Source organism: Nannobrachium achirus, assembly GCF_963921795.1.
Source record: "Nannobrachium achirus genome assembly, chromosome: 13".
Classification (NCBI taxonomy): domain Eukaryota; kingdom Metazoa; phylum Chordata; class Actinopteri; order Myctophiformes; family Myctophidae; genus Nannobrachium; species Nannobrachium achirus.
Window position 1 is genome coordinate 23,856,705 of NC_137833.1, and position 19,193 is coordinate 23,875,897.

A 19,193-nucleotide genomic window follows, 5' to 3' on the forward strand; every position below is an offset into this window, starting at 1 on the left:
CTGCATTCTCACTCCCTACAGTAGGTCCACTGAAGCCTTGAATTACTGTATTGTATGCTCTCAACAGATTTCTCTCCTCTCCTCTCTCCTCCTCTCCTCTGGGTTACAGGGCTTTGTAAATTCACTTAGCTAATTGATTTCAGCAGTCTTTCTCCAGGAGATCACGTTGGTCTCCATCATGTGATGACACTGTCTGTGCTTGTTGGCAAGGCCAGGGCACCACTGGCCGGCAAGGAGAGGCCCGACACGCTGTAAATTAAACGGGACCAACTTCTGTGACTTTTTTCCACAGATATTGAAGCCATGACCACGCCTGTTTCGACATGATTTTGTCTGTGATGCCGGCAGCTTCAAGAGAGGACTAGTGTCGACTGTTTACCCGGTTACCGGACCACGTAAAAAAGCAGCCTGGAAATTCTCATAAATGGCTGAAGAAGTTTTAATATCATCGCCGGGGAAAATTTCGTCGGTAAGTTGTAATGAGTTTTATTTTTGTTAATGAAACGGAGCACATATAGGCTAGGCATGGCTTTATGAATTTAAGTAGGCCTGTATGTATTTAAACTTCATTTTCCGGCATCATACTGTACTGGCAATTTCTTTCTCACCCAGTCTGTTGCAATAGAATAGAATAATGGAGAAACCCTACTCCTAAGGAAATAGAGCGCCTTAAGAATAGGGTTTTCAAATTAGGTCCTGTTTATAATCTAACAATCAATCCATAGACTTGCTATAGGGAAATAGAGTGCCTTAAGAATAGGGTTTTCAAATTAAGGCCTGTTTATATTCTAACAATCCATAGACTTGACATTAGTAGCCCAAATTAGAGATTTTATGATAGTAGATACCAACAGATCACAGACTTATGTCACAAGACAATGTCTGCAAAACTTTTCTCACGTGTGCGTGGAAACATAAGTGACTGCATCTGACCACTTAGCCGTCAAATTAAGTTTGGGTTAAGTCCCCTGAATTGACCCAGGTGGAATCCATGCCAATTTGTGTTAGAGAATCTTGGTCTCAAACGGAAAAGAAAAGACCAAGTTCCTTATTTACTTAGTGAGTGTTATAAAGTGGACAACGCAGGCACCGTAAATCTTATCAGAGTCAATAGAACTTGTTTAGCAATTAGCTGTTGAAGACTCCACAAATTAGTGACGCACATACTACTGTGTAGACATACCAGTGACAAACACTTTACTGTCTTTACAATCTAATACTGAATTGAATTGGGAAAAAAATCCACTTGGGCCAATAGTATATGGCCATGGCTAATATTTATTGTCATAAACAATGTCAGTGTTTTTGTGTGATTCCTGACACAATACATGCACACTGTGAGAATGGATTTGGGTGAAACCAATACTTTCTCCATCATCAATATCCCTTTTAAGATATGTATAAGTATACACCTTTTTGTCAGGTAGGGAAATTGGGAAAGATCTTTTTTATATTTGGGTTGTACAACTTGCCACGAACGTTGGTTTGGTGGCTATGAGTGGCCTTTTTCTTTACCTTTGTACTTACTTATCAAGGTCAGCAGCACTAGCCTGGCGGTGCAGCCTCTATCACACACTTCAAGGGGTGGTGTTGTGCAGTCTGGTTTACCAGGCTACAGCAGAACCTCACCAATACTGGTGTGCGCCCTCCTCCTGTTTGTTTGAAAGGGAGTGAATCTCACCTGGTAAATTGACATGGCTAATCATTGACATACAGTATTGGTAGGTTATTGGTGAATCCCTGAATGCTAAATTATATGGGTGTATCCCTAATGCTATGTATCAATCTAATGCCTGGTATCAATATACCATCTGACCTTGATATGCTGTATTGACCTCCTTACATGCATTCCTTCCTTCTTACATTCCTAATGGTACTAGCTAGCCTATCTGTGTAATGGTGTTCAGTCCCACTCCTGATCCATGTGTTTATGTGTGTGTACACATACTGTAGATGCACACAAACATGATCCTAATACTTATCGGTATATTGTTGTGCATGACTCCCGTTGTGTCTCTCATATAAACACCTGCAAAGTTCACCTTCCATTTTATGACACACTCCCTTTAGATAATCAGCCCACTCACCTATTTCCCTTGCACTTCCTCCCCTCCATGCAAATTGTATTCTTAAAGTGACGTCTTTACATTTTCACAGACATTTTTGTTTAGTTTTCACAGAGATTGACAGTTATCATTTTGTGGGAGGGATTTGTTATTTGGATTCTTTTGAATAGGCTCGTGCCCTTCCTGGCATGTGCTTCAATGTGGTCACAACCAAGACTGATTATGTTAACTAATTAATTTCAAGGACTAATAGCCTAAGGTTTTCACTCTGGAATTCATTCTAGTCTAAGATATCCATTGTTTGAATTGAAGAATTGTCCCCTTAAAACGAATATGGTATACTATGAAATATGTTATGTCTTTGAGAAGAATGTGGATATACGGTAGCCTAAAGCAGTGGTTTTCAACCAGTGGTTCAGGCACCATCAGCGGTCCTTGAGGTGGTTCCAGGTGGTCCCCATCTAAATGATGGAGAGTTGGTAACCAAATGGACCCTTATAGATCTTTAACTCTTGAGAGTGTAAAATGAAACCAAGTGGACCTTACGGGTCCATCTCAAAAGTTGAATTATTGTTAAAGGAGTAGTTCACCCCCAAAATGACTTTTTTTCTATTGATTAGTCAAGCCATGGAGAGTAGAGTTCAATAATATGTTTAGTTTTTTGTCCCATTCCTAAGACAAAAATTTGATTCGAGTAAATTTACCCCCATTGATTCCGGATGGTGACTCGTTTCGAAACGGGTCACCATCCGGAATGAATGGGGGGAAATGTATTGTTATCACATTTTTGTCTTAGGAATGCGACAAAAAACAAAAAATATTATTGAACTCTAGTCTCCATGGCGTGACTAATCAATAGAAAAAAAGTCATTTTGGGGGTGAACTACTCCTTTAAATACCTGCATTACTTAATTTACATGAAATCTACACAATTACAGAATGTCCTATCGTACCACATCTATGCAGCATGGAATTGTGTACAACATCCTGTTTCCATCAAGGGCCTTGTGTCGGTTCATCCTTGGGCAAGCCACAAACTTATAGTCGTATAGTCTTATTTAGTGTTTGCTGTGCTCACACCTGGAAGTGAGTTACTATACCAGTAGTCTCGCGTAGCCAGACAACTATTCCACAATCTCCAAATGGTATATAGAGTCTGGAAATACACCTCCCGAAATCCGAGTAACGGAAGCTGGCATCTGTACTTCACACAGTGTATGTATATATACCTGTGAGAAAATAACTATGTAGTTGATAATGGTATTCTACTGTAGAAGCCACAATTTCTTAATTTAGCCATAACCATGTTTTTAGGCATTTTTAGAATGTTCAAATGGCTGGACAAGCATCTTCCAGCAGTTTTCACACCGTAACTAATTTAACATGAGAGTAGGGCTGTCACGATTATGACATTTTACATGATGATTAATTGTCTTGTCTGTATTAGTTCAATGAGACACATTTAAAGTTGCATAAGGCAGATGTGACACATAACCTAAATATACAAATATATTACTGACATATTTGACAACTTTATACTTATATAAGAACATTGATAGTGTAAATAGATGATCTACAATCACAAGTCTGCTATTTCCACTATTTTTGAAAATGTTTGAAAATATATGAACATTTTTCAACATGGCAACGATTATGACAAAATAATAGCGATTATGTCAAATAATTGTGATTAGACGATTATTATATAATAATTGTGACAGGTCTACATGAGAGTGTAAGGGTATATTTGTACACTCTCTGAGTGAAAATTGCTATACCCTAAGCCTCTATCATAGTCCAAGGTGAAGAGCTATCACCTCACCGCGGTGTAGTTTTCTAGCTATCACCTAGGCTTTATTATGCTTTTTTAATCTTAAGTCTTTAAATATCATAAGACACTCCAAAATTAAACCCAAAAAGAAATTTACAGGGGTTCACATTTATACACTTTCTTTTTTTTCCTTAAATCTGTCCTTTTTTGATAATAATAATATCAATTTTTCCCATCTTTTATTAACACCCAAGGAGCCAAACTCGTTCAGTAACGAGATACGGCCACTGGAGGTCGCTCTGCCAAAAATGAGTAATCTCGTTGAGGAACGAGACAAAGGGTTAATGGTGCAGCATGCAGCTGTGCGCATGTTGTGTTGTCTGTGAAAGACCCTGGTCCATACGTCATAACGTGGCTCGCAGAGAAGCAAAATGGCACGTCTAGGCTGCATTGATTTCTATTCTATGCTGAAACATAAAAAGGGCTTGATCTCTGAATAAGGTGCAAAGAACGCCAGGGAAGCAGAGATCTGCCTGTTTTCACGGCGACACTTTACCGTGATGGTCGGCCGCGGTTTGGATTTTAGTTTCGCGAGCGTTTGTAAACAAATGGATTATCCTCCTCAATCGTCAGTGGACACTCACGTGCACACGCACAAAGCTTCCGAGGCTCTTCAAAATTAAAGCGTAAGTGAAAGACGGCAGCAGCAACAGCTAGAAATGTTAGAAACCTTGGCTTCCCATGTGTTAAAGAGTTCTTCCTTTATTTTCCAACTTAAATGTTAATTGTTCCATGTCCTGAATTTTATCCAAGATTGTCCTCCATTGCCAGTAGTCCAGGATATCGTCCTTGAGCCATTTTTAGGTGATAGCTACAGGTATAACACTACACCGCGGTGAGGTGATAGCTCTTCACCTTGGACTATGATAGAGGCTTAAGTACCCCCTGTGTTCTGAATTTCGGAAAGTTATTGCACTAAACATCTTGAACTTGATTTGACAGACATTCAGTGATGGAACCCTAAAAAAAAGGTTGCTCCTGATACTGTATAATAAAAAATAAAAAAAATACAGTTGACCTTGAATGTTGACCTTGACCATAACCAAAACCTGCTAAAGTCATTCCTAATTCTATCTCTCTCTCTCACTCTTTTACTTTCTCCATAGCACCTGACTTCCTCTCTGCTGGCGGTGGCATTTCTAACTTCCTTTGGAAGCTCCATGCTCTATGGATATAACCTGGCGGTGGTCAACTCCCCTGCTATCGTAAGAACACCAGACACACGCACACGCACACGCGCACACACACACACACACACACACACACACACACACACACACACACACACACACACACACACACACACACACACACACACACACACACACACACATCCACCTGCCCCCTGCACTTGACACATCCCAGCTGTTCGGGATACAAGAGGAATACACGCTACCAATTATGCACACGTACGCACACACTCATGCACGCTGAAACAGGTGGTATTACATTTAGACACTGGGCATGCTTTGCTTGGTGTCCTATATTTCTACAGTAGTCTCTCTATTTGTTGGTTTTCTGCTTATTCTATTAATATCGTGTGGCCTCCAGGCAGCTCAGTGGTTCACACTCGTAAGGAATGATGCCTTGTTTGTTCTCTCTCTCTCTCTCTCTCTCTCTCTCTCTCTCTCTCTCTCTCTCTCTCTCTCTCTCTCTCTCTCTCTCTCTCTCTCTCTCTCTCTCTTTCTTTCTTCCCTCATACTTTCATGGAGTACTGATCATATCTGACTCTTATATTAGACTATATTAGACTCCTCTGCTTTGTTGCTGTGTCAGCCTTAATTACAGCAATACCTACAATTAATACCTACAACTAACTTTATATCTGTAGAATACAGTATGTATCATGGATGTGTGGACAACGGTCAAATTAAAAACAGTCTAAGAATGGCTTGGCCTCCAATCTAGAGCTATTGATTATTAGTTCTTACGTGTGCGGTTTGTGAACAAAGCTGCTTAAATCACATTGAAATGCCTCATTGACAATTGATTGCTTATAAGCTGCTTTGCTTATGTGGTGATAGTCTGTTTCCTTTAGCCAAATGCAACATCAACTATACAACCTTCAGCTGCTGAGTTTCACTCATGTATGTGGTTTCACTTTCGGTGCATGCATGGCCTGCATTAAATGTTTCACGTGTTCTAGAGGCTGATTAATGAATGCCTCCCCACATGCTTACTCTAACCTTAGTTTAAACTGAACCCTACCCAAGGCTAAACGTATTCACTTTAATCACATGTCCTAGATGTGTTCCTGCTTGGACATGAGCCTTTAGTCCAGGGGTCTTCAATGTGTTCAGGCCAAGGACCCCTTAGTTGAGAGCGAGATGAAGCAGGGACCGCACAAACATTTCATAGATTCCATATAGTTTCATTGTTTGACAGCACGATCATCAGTGTATTTTGAGCAGTTGAGCAGTCAACTGTCAATACTTAATAAACTTGACCTTTCTTTCACTGTGTACTTAGTCTGCTCCTTTTCCAAACCTCTTAGCAGAAAATAGCCAATATGCTTGTAGATCTGCTATTTTTGGCTAAGTTCTCCGAATATGGACGCTAGGGTTCAAATCGTTATTATGAAAAGGGAGAAAAAAAGGTCTCTATCACACAAAGATTTGGAGGACCCCCTGTAGTAACTCTGAGGACCCCCTAGGGGTCCCAGACCCCCTGTTGAAGACCCCTGCTTTACTCTCAACACTGTTCATGCTGCATTCTTTTATGCCTGTGTCTTCATGCTTGGCGTGATCTTTGATGGGTCTACTTTTGAGGAGACATACAGTAAATACATACATACATAATGTACAATAAAGAGAAAAACTTCTAGATGGCTTGGCCTTAATACATGTAAAGTTGACTGGATTGCCCACTGTACTGTTACTGTATAGAAAATACAAGACACTTAGGCCAAAATAGAAATTCACATGCAAAACAATATACCATCCATGCTTAGACCTACAATTGTTCTATGTGGTCAAACTTTACCTAGTTTGCCCTCTGTCTGATTGTTAATATCCCTATTGTTGTTGGTGCGTTAATATATGCAATCTTACACTTGGACTGTGTGTGTGTGTGTGTGTGTGTGTGTGTGTGTGTGTGTGTGTGTGTGTGTGTGTGTGTGTGTGTGTGTGTGTGTGTGTGTGTGTGTGTGTGTGTGTGTGTGTGTGTGTGTGTGTGTGTGTGTGTGTGTTAGAGTGAGAGAGCGCTCTGTGAAGGCCTGGTTGTTGTAAGGAATGTTAACTGAATGACCTACACGACTTGTCTTAATGTCAAGGAATGCGTCTGCTGGCCCTAGAGAAAATGACCCTACAGTGTGGCCCACACTGTCCATTGCTAGCACACGTTGCTAAAAATGCTAAATCCCTAGCAACTTATTTTAGTGAAGCTCCATTGTTTTGTAATTACAGCGCAATTAGACTGTGCCACAATGTGACCCAATTTGACACCACAGAATCTGTTGCTATTTATAAGTCTGTCATTCTAGTGGGTCTCAAAAAGTGGGTCACTTGTCACTTGATTTGTAGATACCTTTCATGTCCCAATGTAAAACCATTTTGGAACTATAGTAATAAGGCTTTTCTAAGTATTTGGTACTGACTTAACCTGTTCTGTTTTTGTACTGTTGGAAGTGTGTACTGTAAGGACACTAGAATAAGAAATAAAAACAGGCATCTCATTGATTTATGCACATTTAGACCACGTTATTGTTGGTAAAAATACTGAATAACCATGAAAAGTGGAACTAACTATCTGTATCCAATACTGGTAACTGTAACTGTGGTTAGAAACTCTACACACACACGCACGCACGCACGCACGCACACACACACACACACACACACACACACACACACACACACACACACACACACACACACACACACACACACACACACACACACACGCACGCACAAAGATTATCTTTAATTCAGACACACGTGACCTCGCCTCTCTCTTTCTGTCTGTATCACACACAAAGCAAGCAAGAGAGAGAGACAGAGAGAGAGAGAGAGAGAGGCAGAGAGAGAGAGAGAGAGAGAGAGAGAGAGAGAGAGAGAGAGAGAGAGAGAGGGAGAGAGAGAGCAACATAGAATTTGTCACACTTAACTTTTTGGCTGCTAGAAGCCTGTCATGTGCATAACCCATACAGGTCAAATATGTGAGCAGTCCCAGGCAGTCTTCCTGTCACATGACCCCCCCCTTTCCAAATGGTGGGATGAACGGCTCCTGATAGTCTCATGCCAGCTCATGGTAAATCGATTAGGAGTTTGAAGTAAACTGAAAAAAAGAAAGTGGTTGCCTGGGAATTAGACCTTTGAAATATTTATATATATTATATGATATACTAAACAACTATCGTATATAAATTGGGATTGTTTGAAATGTGTTACTTCTAGGGTTGTCACAATTATTACATAATCGTCTAATCGCAATTATTTGACATAATCGCGATTATTTTTCATAATCGTCATAATCATTTCCATTTTGAAAAATATTCATATATATTTTTTGAAGTAAAAAATAGTGGAAATAACCGATCTACAAGCTCACAACACGTCACATCGCGGTGCGTTGTGAGCTTGTAGATCGGCTATTTCCACTATCAATATCCATTTTTTAAGTATAAAGTTGTCAAATATGTCAGTAATTTCTTTGTATATTTAGGTTATGTGTCATATCTACCATGTGCAACTTCAAAGCCTAAAAGCCAAACAGAAATGTAATTGTCAACGACAAAAACACAATGAAATCGTTAATCGCAATTATTTGAGTGACATTTAATTGTCATGTAAAATGTCATAATCGTGACAGCCCTAATGAGCGCCAAATATATTGTGTACACATGCCAGTAGGCCACAGAAGATTGCCACACATTTTCTTTCACAAATTCTTTATACTTTTCTAAATATTAATATAAATAAATGAATTAATACATTAGAGACGACAACTGACTTCATCGATGACTGACATCACAGACTGACCACTAGCCCTTACTCAAAGGGTGACTCATTAGATCAGTCATGGGAAGCAGAGATGTGTTTACAATGAGACTAACATAGAGCTTGATTTTGACCTTGTATATGATGGGGGGGGGGGGGGTTTGCCCAAATGAAAATCAAATATTTAAATATTTAAGCAAACAAAAGCCTCAGTAGGTGTGAAAATAACCCAGAAGTGTAGTGAAATTCCCCTTTAAATGCATTATGTTCGCTTTCAGCACCATGGACAGCTCAAGATAGAAACAATCCAAACATCTCAGCAACCATAACCCACAGCGATCCTCTTTAAGTATTTTTAAGCATCCTGCGCGATAGAATCACATTTACACTGCATCTAAAGACTCCACCTTTTGCACAAAAATCGCGCATTTTTACCCCAATGTTCCTAGCAGCTTCTCCTGAAGCTATTGTATTTGCACGATGTACACTTTGTAGAAAAGTAATGTGTGGGTTTACTATGCAAATCTTTCCCCAGAGTTTCTCCTACGCAATTTTCGTCACCAAAGTATCAGGTTACAGCGACCGAGAGAGAGAGAGAGAGAGAGAGATGAGGGGAGGGGGGAGGGGGGAGCAAGCTACAGCGTGCAGCGACGCGAGCGAGCGAGAGAGAGAGAGATGAGGGGAGAGGGGAGAGGGGAGAGGGGAGGGGGTGGAGCAACTAACAGCGTTAACACAGCAGTCCTCTCTATGAGCAGCCCCGCAACGATATCTTCATTGTTGGTGTCAAAACATTAGGAATACATGCGCTCAGGTACGTCCCTTATAAACGTCCCCCAACACAGGACAACAAAAGTAACAAGTAAAAGTACTCCAGCCTTCTTCACAATGATCAATGGACAATGCTCGCCAGCAATTCGAGCCGCATCATTATGATTTAACTATGAAAGAAATAATGACAATAGATCAGGGTCGTTGTGCCGACACTGACAGACACACAGGCAGAAAGTACTCAAATATTTTACTTAAGTAAAAGTATCATTACAGAAATGTAGAAATACTGTTACAAGTAAAATTACGTAATTCAAAGTAAAAGTCCGCAATTTACTTGAGTAAAAGTACAAAAGTATTGGTATTGGTATCAAAATGTATTGGTATAAAAGCAGGGCTGCCAACTTTTAGGAAAATTACTCACGCAATGAGCACAAATGACCCTCTTCACACGCTCTCACGCCACACATCGTATTTCTCACGCCGTCACAAAGTGGAAAACTGTGCCAACTCAAGAGTCACTGACACATCCACTTCGGCCGCGATTGGAGCAACAAAGGGCTTAAAATATTGTATCTGAATGATTAGATTTAGATGCGTGTGTGCGTGAGCGTCTGGTGTGAGGAACGCTGCGTGCACTTTCCCTTGCACATCATTCTCTACATTAAGATCGACAGGCAGGGCCGCCGATAGGGGGGGGGCAAAGGGTACTGTTGTCCCCCCTCCCGAAAAGGGGGGAACCTGCGGTGGGGTGGCAAAAAATTACAAAAAAAAAAAGTTTGTGTAGGAAAGATTTGACTGTGAAATAACTTTCTCCCAATGTAAGATTAAGACATCATACTTTATATAAACCCTATTATATTAAGCCTAAACAGTTCTGCAGCTGTGTAGAACTGTTTTTAACAGTTTTTTTTTTACTTTAAAAGTAGGACCCCCAAATGTAGTTGAGTAGCCATACTTTGGTGTGACCATTCCCTTACAAGTAGCGAAAAGTCCGGAATTCAAAATTGAATGAAAGTACACAAGTATTCAATTGGTATTAATATGTACTTAAGTACCAAAAGTAAAAGTAGGCCTACTCATTAAGCAGAATGTCCCTTTTCAAATATTAAAATAGCAGATCTACAAGCTCACAACTGCAATGTAGAAATAGGCCAATGATCAATGGAGTGATCATTGCCAGCGCTCCCCATTTAACTATGAAATAAATAATGCATAATGACAATGGCCAACAAATGATCGTCTGGTCGTTGCAGTCACTGTAGAGACACCAACACATTTGCAATTGATCATCCTGTCGTTGCAGTCACTGTATTGGCACCAACACATTTGCATAGGATAATAAAGTGTTACAAAATACATATACAGTTTGGGGTCTCCCCCAAATAGACTATACAAATGCTGGCTGTAGTGCCCCCTGAAAACACTGAAAAAATACAGATGTATTTAGATGTATTTCCTTTTGATTTTACATCACATTTCATTTGTACATTTCCTTCATAAATACAGGGAAATACATATACTTTTCACCCCTTTAAGACAGTTTTTCAGTTTCTTGATTCAGATTTAGATATTTGATATTAATTGTATTAGACACACCCCTTACAACCCATTGTTACTTCAAACCACTTCACACTTTGGAAACAAATGCCTATTTAACATTGATGGCAACAACATTGGTTACCTGTCCACTGGACCTGTATTCGTCTGCATGGATTACATTGCATATATATACAGTATATATATATCAGAGGTCGCGCTAGGATTTTTAACAGCCGGTCACCGTGACCGGCATGATTAAAATTTATCGGACATCTGATAAAAATACCGGACATAATAATTGTAATGCATGGATGACAAGCAGGTGCAAAAACATAGCCAAAAACAACAGTTTAAGTCCTGTTGTATAGTTGGGACTGAACGAATTGAATGTAAAGGAGTAGTAGGCTGTACAAAAAACATACAGCTTCATCTTGCACAGGGAATTAATTTATATTGGACTATTCTTGCGCAGGCTCAGGCTGTGTGTTTGCACGCATACTGCAATAACTGCATGGTTTCATAACAAGTTGTTTCTGTTGCATCGAGGCTAACACATGTACAGAATAATGAGAAATATTCTGAAAGTGAGGTCTGCGCAAATGTTTCATAGGTTGATAGATTCATCTGTCCAGAAATTAATCAATTATAGACTACTCACTGCTATGGTCGAGTGGTCACGATGTCCATGCATCTCTATGCAACTTTGGGAAGGTTGTAAAGGCTTTGGTGGTGATCTCGTACAGTTTCCATAACATCTCCTCATAAAGAACGTCAATCGAGTGTATAAAGTTTGTTTTATATGGGTTGTTAGTTGTCCTGCGTGTCTTCCATAATTCCCGTGGGTGCACGTTGCAAGATGACACTGAAATGGACTGCTGTCTTCTCTCTCCCCCCAGCGCCCCATTCGCAAATTAATGTAGGCTAAACAGTTCTGATAATACAACTTATTTTGACTGTCCATTCATGTATAACTTAAACTGCGCGGGGTATTCCAAACCTATGCAGCTCACAGACTTTAGCGACATCATAACAAACCGACAACTAGGGCCAACCCAGCAACAACTATCATTTCCTGTCTTACCTTCACAATAAAGTGTCTGCCGCGTATCTCCCAATGCAGCTTATTTCACATAGGTTATTATTAACAGGAAAAAGTGTAGCTTAACCCGTGTGTTTTTGTGCAACCAAACTAACGTGCATGTGAGAGTGATGAGGGAGAGAGAGAGAGAGAGAGAGAGAGAGAGAGAGAGACATTGAGAAAGAGAGAGAGAGAGAGGGATTTGCGGTGATATTAATGAACTGCCGTGTCATTTTCAATCGGTCATTATGTCCGATGAGGTTTATATTTTCCGGTCTTTGTCATTAAAAATCGGTCAAATCCGGCAATTCCCGGTCTAACGCAATCTCTGATATATATATATATATATATATAAATATATATATATACAGTATATATATATATATATATATATATATATATATATATATATATATATATATATTTGTTTCAATCTCTGTGGCAAAAAATAGCGGTCGACAGAGATCTCCATATATGGACAAATCAATTCGATTGCTGGTATACCGTGAGGGCCCCCGGAGGGGGCCCGAGCTCTAGATTTGAGGGCCCCCGAAGGGGGTCCGAAATTCTAGTTTCCCTAATAGTAAGGGGAACATAAGAAAATCTGTGAAGTAAATCGTTACCAAGAAATTTCTTCGCCAATGTGTTTCTAAAGGTGTGTAATAATATGTGCTAAAAGTTTGAAATTCAACTCCCGGGGGAAACCTCATAAAAAAATGATTTGTGTTTGTGTCCCATTAATTTACTATACACACTAAAAACTCATGGGTCATTTCTTGACCCAAATCATGGGTCATTTGTGTTAGGTCACATTTCTGGGTCATTTCTCAGAGCCACAACCCTTCCTTGAGTTATTGGGATATTATTTTGACCCAATTCCAGGGTTGTTCGAGTTAGGTAATATTTATCTGGGGGTGACCCGTTTTTGGGGTTAGTGGTAACCCCTATACTTGGGTCAGTTGTCTAGCTTTGGGCCAATCAGGGGACAGGCACCATAAACCTGTTTGCAAAGCATGCTGGGAAAAGCATTTTTCTAGGTTTCCAGAGACATTTTCTAAGCTGTTGGGAGCTAAAAATGCTAAATATGTCATATCCATGTGTCTGTCTCGGCAAGCTGTCTGTCATATGTCTGAATTTGATTTGTCAATATTTGAGCCTAAACCCTAACCGTAAGTGCTTGGCTGCTAGCTTAGGGTTGAGCTCCCTCCCCAACAGCTTGTCTGAAAGAGAAGAACTCATAGTAATTCTGAGATTATTTTTGTGTATCTTCTCTAAACTATTCTGACTATAGTATTATCAACATTGTTGCATAATATATTGTATGCACTTTTATGTTGATATTACCAATCTTCGAACAAATCATCTGAGAAGAAACCCTGAAACATTTCTGATGTTATGTTAATGACAGATAATATTGACATTGTCATTCTAAAGACCATGCATATGTAGGTTGTATTCATTTAGCCCACTCAACCCCAAAACTTGGGTCATATTGACTACAATCTTGGGTCATTTTAAACAAATAATTTGGTTATTTATTTGACCCAATTTATGGGTCAATATTCATAACCAAATTTCTTGAGTTAAAATAACCAAACCTGGCATTGGTCCCTATTTGACCCGTGAGTTGGATCAAAAATGACCCAAGTTGAGTTGTTTTTGACCCAGCAGTTTTTAGAGTGTACAGGAAAAAAATACAAAAAATAAATCTGCTTAAAGTAACATGTGAGGGGTCAAAATAGGGGTTTTTCATGATGCTGAATCCATTGCAAGCATTTGTTTTGCACGAAAAACATTCCATGGGCTACAAATGGCCCCCACAAAACGGTGGGAAGTGATGATTCATCACTAAACCATCGTTTTGTGGGTCATATTTTAGCCCAAGGAATGTTTTTCATGCAAAACAAATGCTTGCAATGGATTCAGCATCATGAAAAAGCCCTAGTTTGACCCCTCACATGCTACTTAAAGCAGATTTATTTTTTGTATTTTTTTCCTGTATAGTAAATTAATGGGACACAAACACAAATCAGTTTTTTTTATGAGGTTTCCCCCAGGAGTTGAATTTCAACCTTTTAGTACATATTATTACACACCTTTAGAAATACATTGGTGAAGAAATTTCTTGGTAACGATTTACTTCGCAGATTGGTCAAATATCTTATAAAATCCCCTTACTATAACTTAATAATTAATAAAACAATAAACTGAAACAATTATATTTTTGCTTTGGAATGAGGAGAAGCCTCACCCCTTTTGGCAACTGTCTGCTCCCACGGCTGGTGTTTCTCAGCTGGCCGTAGGAGAATATTGTAGAGGGAGACCAAGCGGGAGGGAGATTTTTGCGTGAAGTCAGACCAGAGCTTGCTGAGAGAGGGACAGAGAGAGAGAGAGAGTTGACCCGAGCAATAACCCGGCCAAACTATACTCAGGGTTTAAGTGGGCTAGCCTGTTTTACCCCGGGGTATATTCCCTCAGGGTTTTCCCCTGGGTTATATTTTGGGTTATAAGTAGGCTAGCCCAGAATAACCCTCTAGCCCAGACTATACGTGTTTTTCATTAATAATTCTTTTCATCATACTTTTTTTATGATGTATGATTATAATTTTTTTGGTTCACTGATCTATTGTTCAATCAATAATTTCCTTGTGTCTTGGCGGAGATCTGTGCTCCGTGTGGCACACTTTTCTAGTTTACTGCATATTACTGTAATTAGCCAGTAGCTATGCCCCTCCCCTAAAAGCTTTTGTTCAATGCTAGCTTAGCAACCGGCAGCTTGCCAAGGCTGTTGCCAAGGCAAACCTTGGCAAGCAGGAAGTTATTCTAAGCTAGCATTGGACGAAAGCTTTTTGGGAGGGGCATAGCTACTGGCTAATTATGAGTTCTCTATAGTTTTGTGACATTTCAGCATTCCTGCACTGTAATATTTTCTTTTATTTGTTGTTTTTATCATTTAAATAATGCAAAAATAAAACTAACTCTGAACTTGCCTTCCTTCCTCTCCTCTCCTCCTCCCCCTCCTTCCTCTGCACTGTTCCTTCCCTCCATCAGTACATTAAGGACTTTTACAACAGGACGGTTGTCCGTAGGAATGGTACAGCTCTGACCGGTGAGGCCCTGACCCTCATGTACTCCCTGACCGTGTCTGTCTTCGCCATTGGTGGGCTGCTGGGGTCTCTCATGGTGGGCTTGCTGGTCACACGCTTTGGCAGGTGAGACACACTTACATGGATTAAAGTTCTCATAGTTACCACAGCTGTCAGGGCTGGTAAAAAATACAAATCAGCTGGCTAGATCTCAAACATGCAGGGTAACGGTAACAGGATTCCAGGAGATGTTTGGGAAACAGTACGTTAGATAATGTTGACTAGGTATTTCCTTCACCCCTTCAGGAAAGGAGTGGATTTACAGTGGTCAGAGCGATTGAGAGACGTGCTGTTGTTAAATCCTACAATGAAGTCACATCTCCTTTGGCCATAATGTTAATGGTTATCTTTATAAATACTAGTTCAAATAATGATGAACAGGTGTAATTTGTGCACACTGTTCATGCTACATTCCTTAAAACCACTTAAGCACTATATACGTATTGACTGGGGTACCTCAGGGCTCTGTACTTCATTCATGAGGTAGTTTAGTTACATTATGCCAGGAACTGTGATTTGTCTAATTTTGAGCAGACAGACATACAGTACAGTACAGACAAAGCCTGTTCTAGACAGCTTGTTATTGTGATTAATTGTCATTAAATGCTGTATTTCCCCGCCTTATTTCATTTATTTATTGCAACAATAGCTGATCTCCAAGAGCTTGAATTATGTTCTCTCCCCAATTTAGTTATGTCAATTGTTTCCTCCCCACACACATTTATGTGTGTTGATTCCTTCCCACACACATATCTGTGTGTTGTCACTGTGCTGTTGTATCCTACTGGCGCACCTCCCAGTGAGGAGCCCACACCGGGAGGACATAGAGCCTTCGTCCTACTTCTGCAGCCCAGCACTCCCTGCTGACAGGTGCCGCCCCAGCCTGTAGGAGTGACAAATATCACCCTTCTCGTTCGACTTCCCTCTCCCGAACACGGGCCAACGATGTTCGTATAGGTGCTCCACAAAGCCAGGTGCACCACAGTGGATTTTAACCCCAAGACTGCGCAGCGGTGGGCAGCTACTGCGCTACTCAAGTGCTTCAGATTTAATTATTTTCATAAAAATACAAATAAAATTTTCCATTATTGATGCAAGACAATATTATCAATATCATCACATGTTTTTGTCAGTAACGCCCAATCCTAATACGCACATGCGCGCACACACACACACACACACACACACACACACACACACACACACACACACACACACACACACACACACACACACACACACACACACACACACACACACAAAGGGTGAAATTGCTGGAAGACCCACATGAAACGCTGCTGGAGTTTGACCACAGCTGGGAACGAGGTGTCCTTTACTGACCTCTGAGTTGTGGTTGGACGTCGGCTCTGCTCTGTCCTACTGGCACCCTTACCTCAATACCCCCTAGACCGTCTGGCCGTATGGGTGGATGTTGGCCAGTTGGCTGTACCGGCCAAGGAGACGCTTGGCAGCATCTGGAACTGTGGGCACTGCCACCAAATCCTGCCTGGCACACAGAGATAACAAAAAAGCACACAAATTCACAACATTTAGGTCACAACGGAAGCATTTTGAATTGATGTTCTTCAAGTGTGGCCAAGTGTTCCGTACTGTATATACAGCATGGGTGAAAGCAAGGGAGAGTTGGACACTGATTAAGACACATGTTGACACATATACACACACTCACCTATGCTGGCACGAAAGATAACACCCCAGCGCTATTCTATCAATCACCCCCTCTGCTCTCTGACCTTAGTGATACCAACCCCCATTCCCTTGTGCGTAGCGCCCTTCAAAGCGCACTAGCCTCGTCTGTCTCTGCCCTTGAACAGTGTACAACACCTCCAAGTACGCCAAAAAAAGACAAACAACAACAAAAAAGTTCTTTTGTAGTCGTCTCTGGCGCTCGGCTTAATGCAGCACTGTCCGTCTCGTGTCTTTTCATGGGAACCTCGCTGGACATTTACATGCAAATGAAAAGCAAACGATTTACAATCTCATTTACGGGCTTGATCGCTTCCGCCGTGCCGCAGTGTGTTTTATGGCTAATCACAGTTTATGCCCGCCACCACCCCTCATGACTTGATGTTAGCATTTTACAGCTAATCAGGACTCATGTGGGTCTATACGTGCCTATCATTTTGACTGTGTGTATTTTAGTGGGTGTGTTCTTGTAGTGGTGGTGAGGATTAATTTACTACCGTTTGTCCTCTCCTCTGACCGATATACTGGAGATGTCCTTGTGTTTTTTATAATCCACCGATTTTATGCACGTTTATAATGTCAAATAGTGTTTGTGTGTTTGTGCATGTGCATTTGTTGTGTGTTTGTGCACATGTATTTGTGCATGTGGGGTACACATTTACTTGCAAATACCGCAAAGTGTGAAGTTACCTATCTTTATGAAAATGTGGTTAGAGTTAGAGATTAAAGTACCATATGGTGGTGGGGGTTCAAATTAGGGAATAGAAATGAATGGTCAAGTTAATGGTCAGCGATTGTGTGTGTGTGTGTGTGTGTGTGTGTGTGTGTGTGTGTGTGTGTGTGTGTGTGTGTGTGTGTGTGTGTGTGTGTGTGTGTGTGTGTGTGTGTGTGTGTGTGTGTGTGTGTGCGTGCGTGCGTGCGCGTGTGCGTGTGCGCGTACATGTGTGTCCAGAAAAGGCACTATAGTGAATACAACAGTGCTGGTGTTCATCGCTGGAACGCTAATGGGCTTCAGTAGAATCTGCGGTTCTCCTGAGATGGTCATGTTTGGCCGCTTCATAACAGGCATTCACTCAGGTACACACGCACGTCACACACAAAAGGGTTACTGTTTTGTAACAGTAACCCTTAGACACTTTATTGAATAACATCGTTTATCATATTTTTAACATTAAACCTATATTTCTCCTCTGTGTTGTCCAGGTATTTCGCTCAGTGTGGTGCCGATGTACCTGGGGGAGATAGCACCTAAAAACCTTCGAGGTTTCCTGGGTCTCATGCCCAGTATCTTCATCTGTGTTGGGGTGTTTGCTGCCCAGATCCTTGGCCTCCACGAGCTCCTGGGAAAGGTAGTCCAACCCCACTTCATAGTCCAACCCCACTAATTCTAAAATTAGTCTGTATTAGCTAGGCAAGTGACAATGAAGCAACACAGTTTAAGATTTGCAAGCAGTCGACTCTCCAGTGATCAAGCTGTTAGATACCCTGAAATGCTTAATTTTTACCCCATACCAGATCGCTTAAAGAGATCTTTAAGCTTGCCAGAAACGGCAAGACTACATGTTTTAGGTTATCACGGTGATGAACCAGGGAATGATCTTTCAATGTATTACCACAGATAATGTATTAACATTCCATGACAGTTTTTTTTTTTTTAATCCAGGTTAATACCCACCACCAGCGATTTTAATAGATTTGACCATATTTTGAAAAGCCCCGGAAGCCCTGATCGTGTCCATGTTGTGTAATTTCACGAATCCGAAAGTCGGCCGGGGTGATCCAAGCATTTTGGAGAAAGATTCCAAGATAAAGCCATTTGAATGAGCAATGAATAGGAGCCTATGATGGAGATTTACTCGCTTCCTGGTGACTGAAGTTCCTGCATATCGATGTGTACAGTATAGACACGCTGTGATATAAAACAATAAGACCATTATACGAACATACTCCTCAATGGCACAGGACCGTCACTGATTGAAAATCCGAACATACTCCTCAATGGCATGGAATGATGTGAAACAGAAAAACCCAATCACAATCACTGCTTTTGTCCGATGGCAGACTATGGATTGCAATACTTTGCCATGTTTTTATTTTTTTTGTAGCAAGTTATGTCCA

The 19,193-nt window shown here is 40.7% G+C and overlaps 1 protein-coding gene across 1 annotated transcript in view; it reads left to right on the plus strand.

Moving 5' to 3' along the window:
- Nucleotides 1-424: 424 nt before the first annotated feature.
- The window catches only part of slc2a15a (solute carrier family 2 member 15a), a gene marked incomplete at both ends in the record, with an annotated part of 30,222 nt that continues 11,453 nt past the window's right edge, over nt 425-19,193 (plus strand). Inside the window, 5 exons of the mRNA XM_080740141.1 lie at nt 425-469; nt 5,004-5,102; nt 15,274-15,434; nt 18,028-18,152; nt 18,279-18,424. Of these exons, the coding sequence (XP_080596267.1) occupies nt 425-469; nt 5,004-5,102; nt 15,274-15,434; nt 18,028-18,152; nt 18,279-18,424 (576 nt within the window). The remainder of the gene's footprint in view (nt 470-5,003; nt 5,103-15,273; nt 15,435-18,027; nt 18,153-18,278; nt 18,425-19,193) is intronic.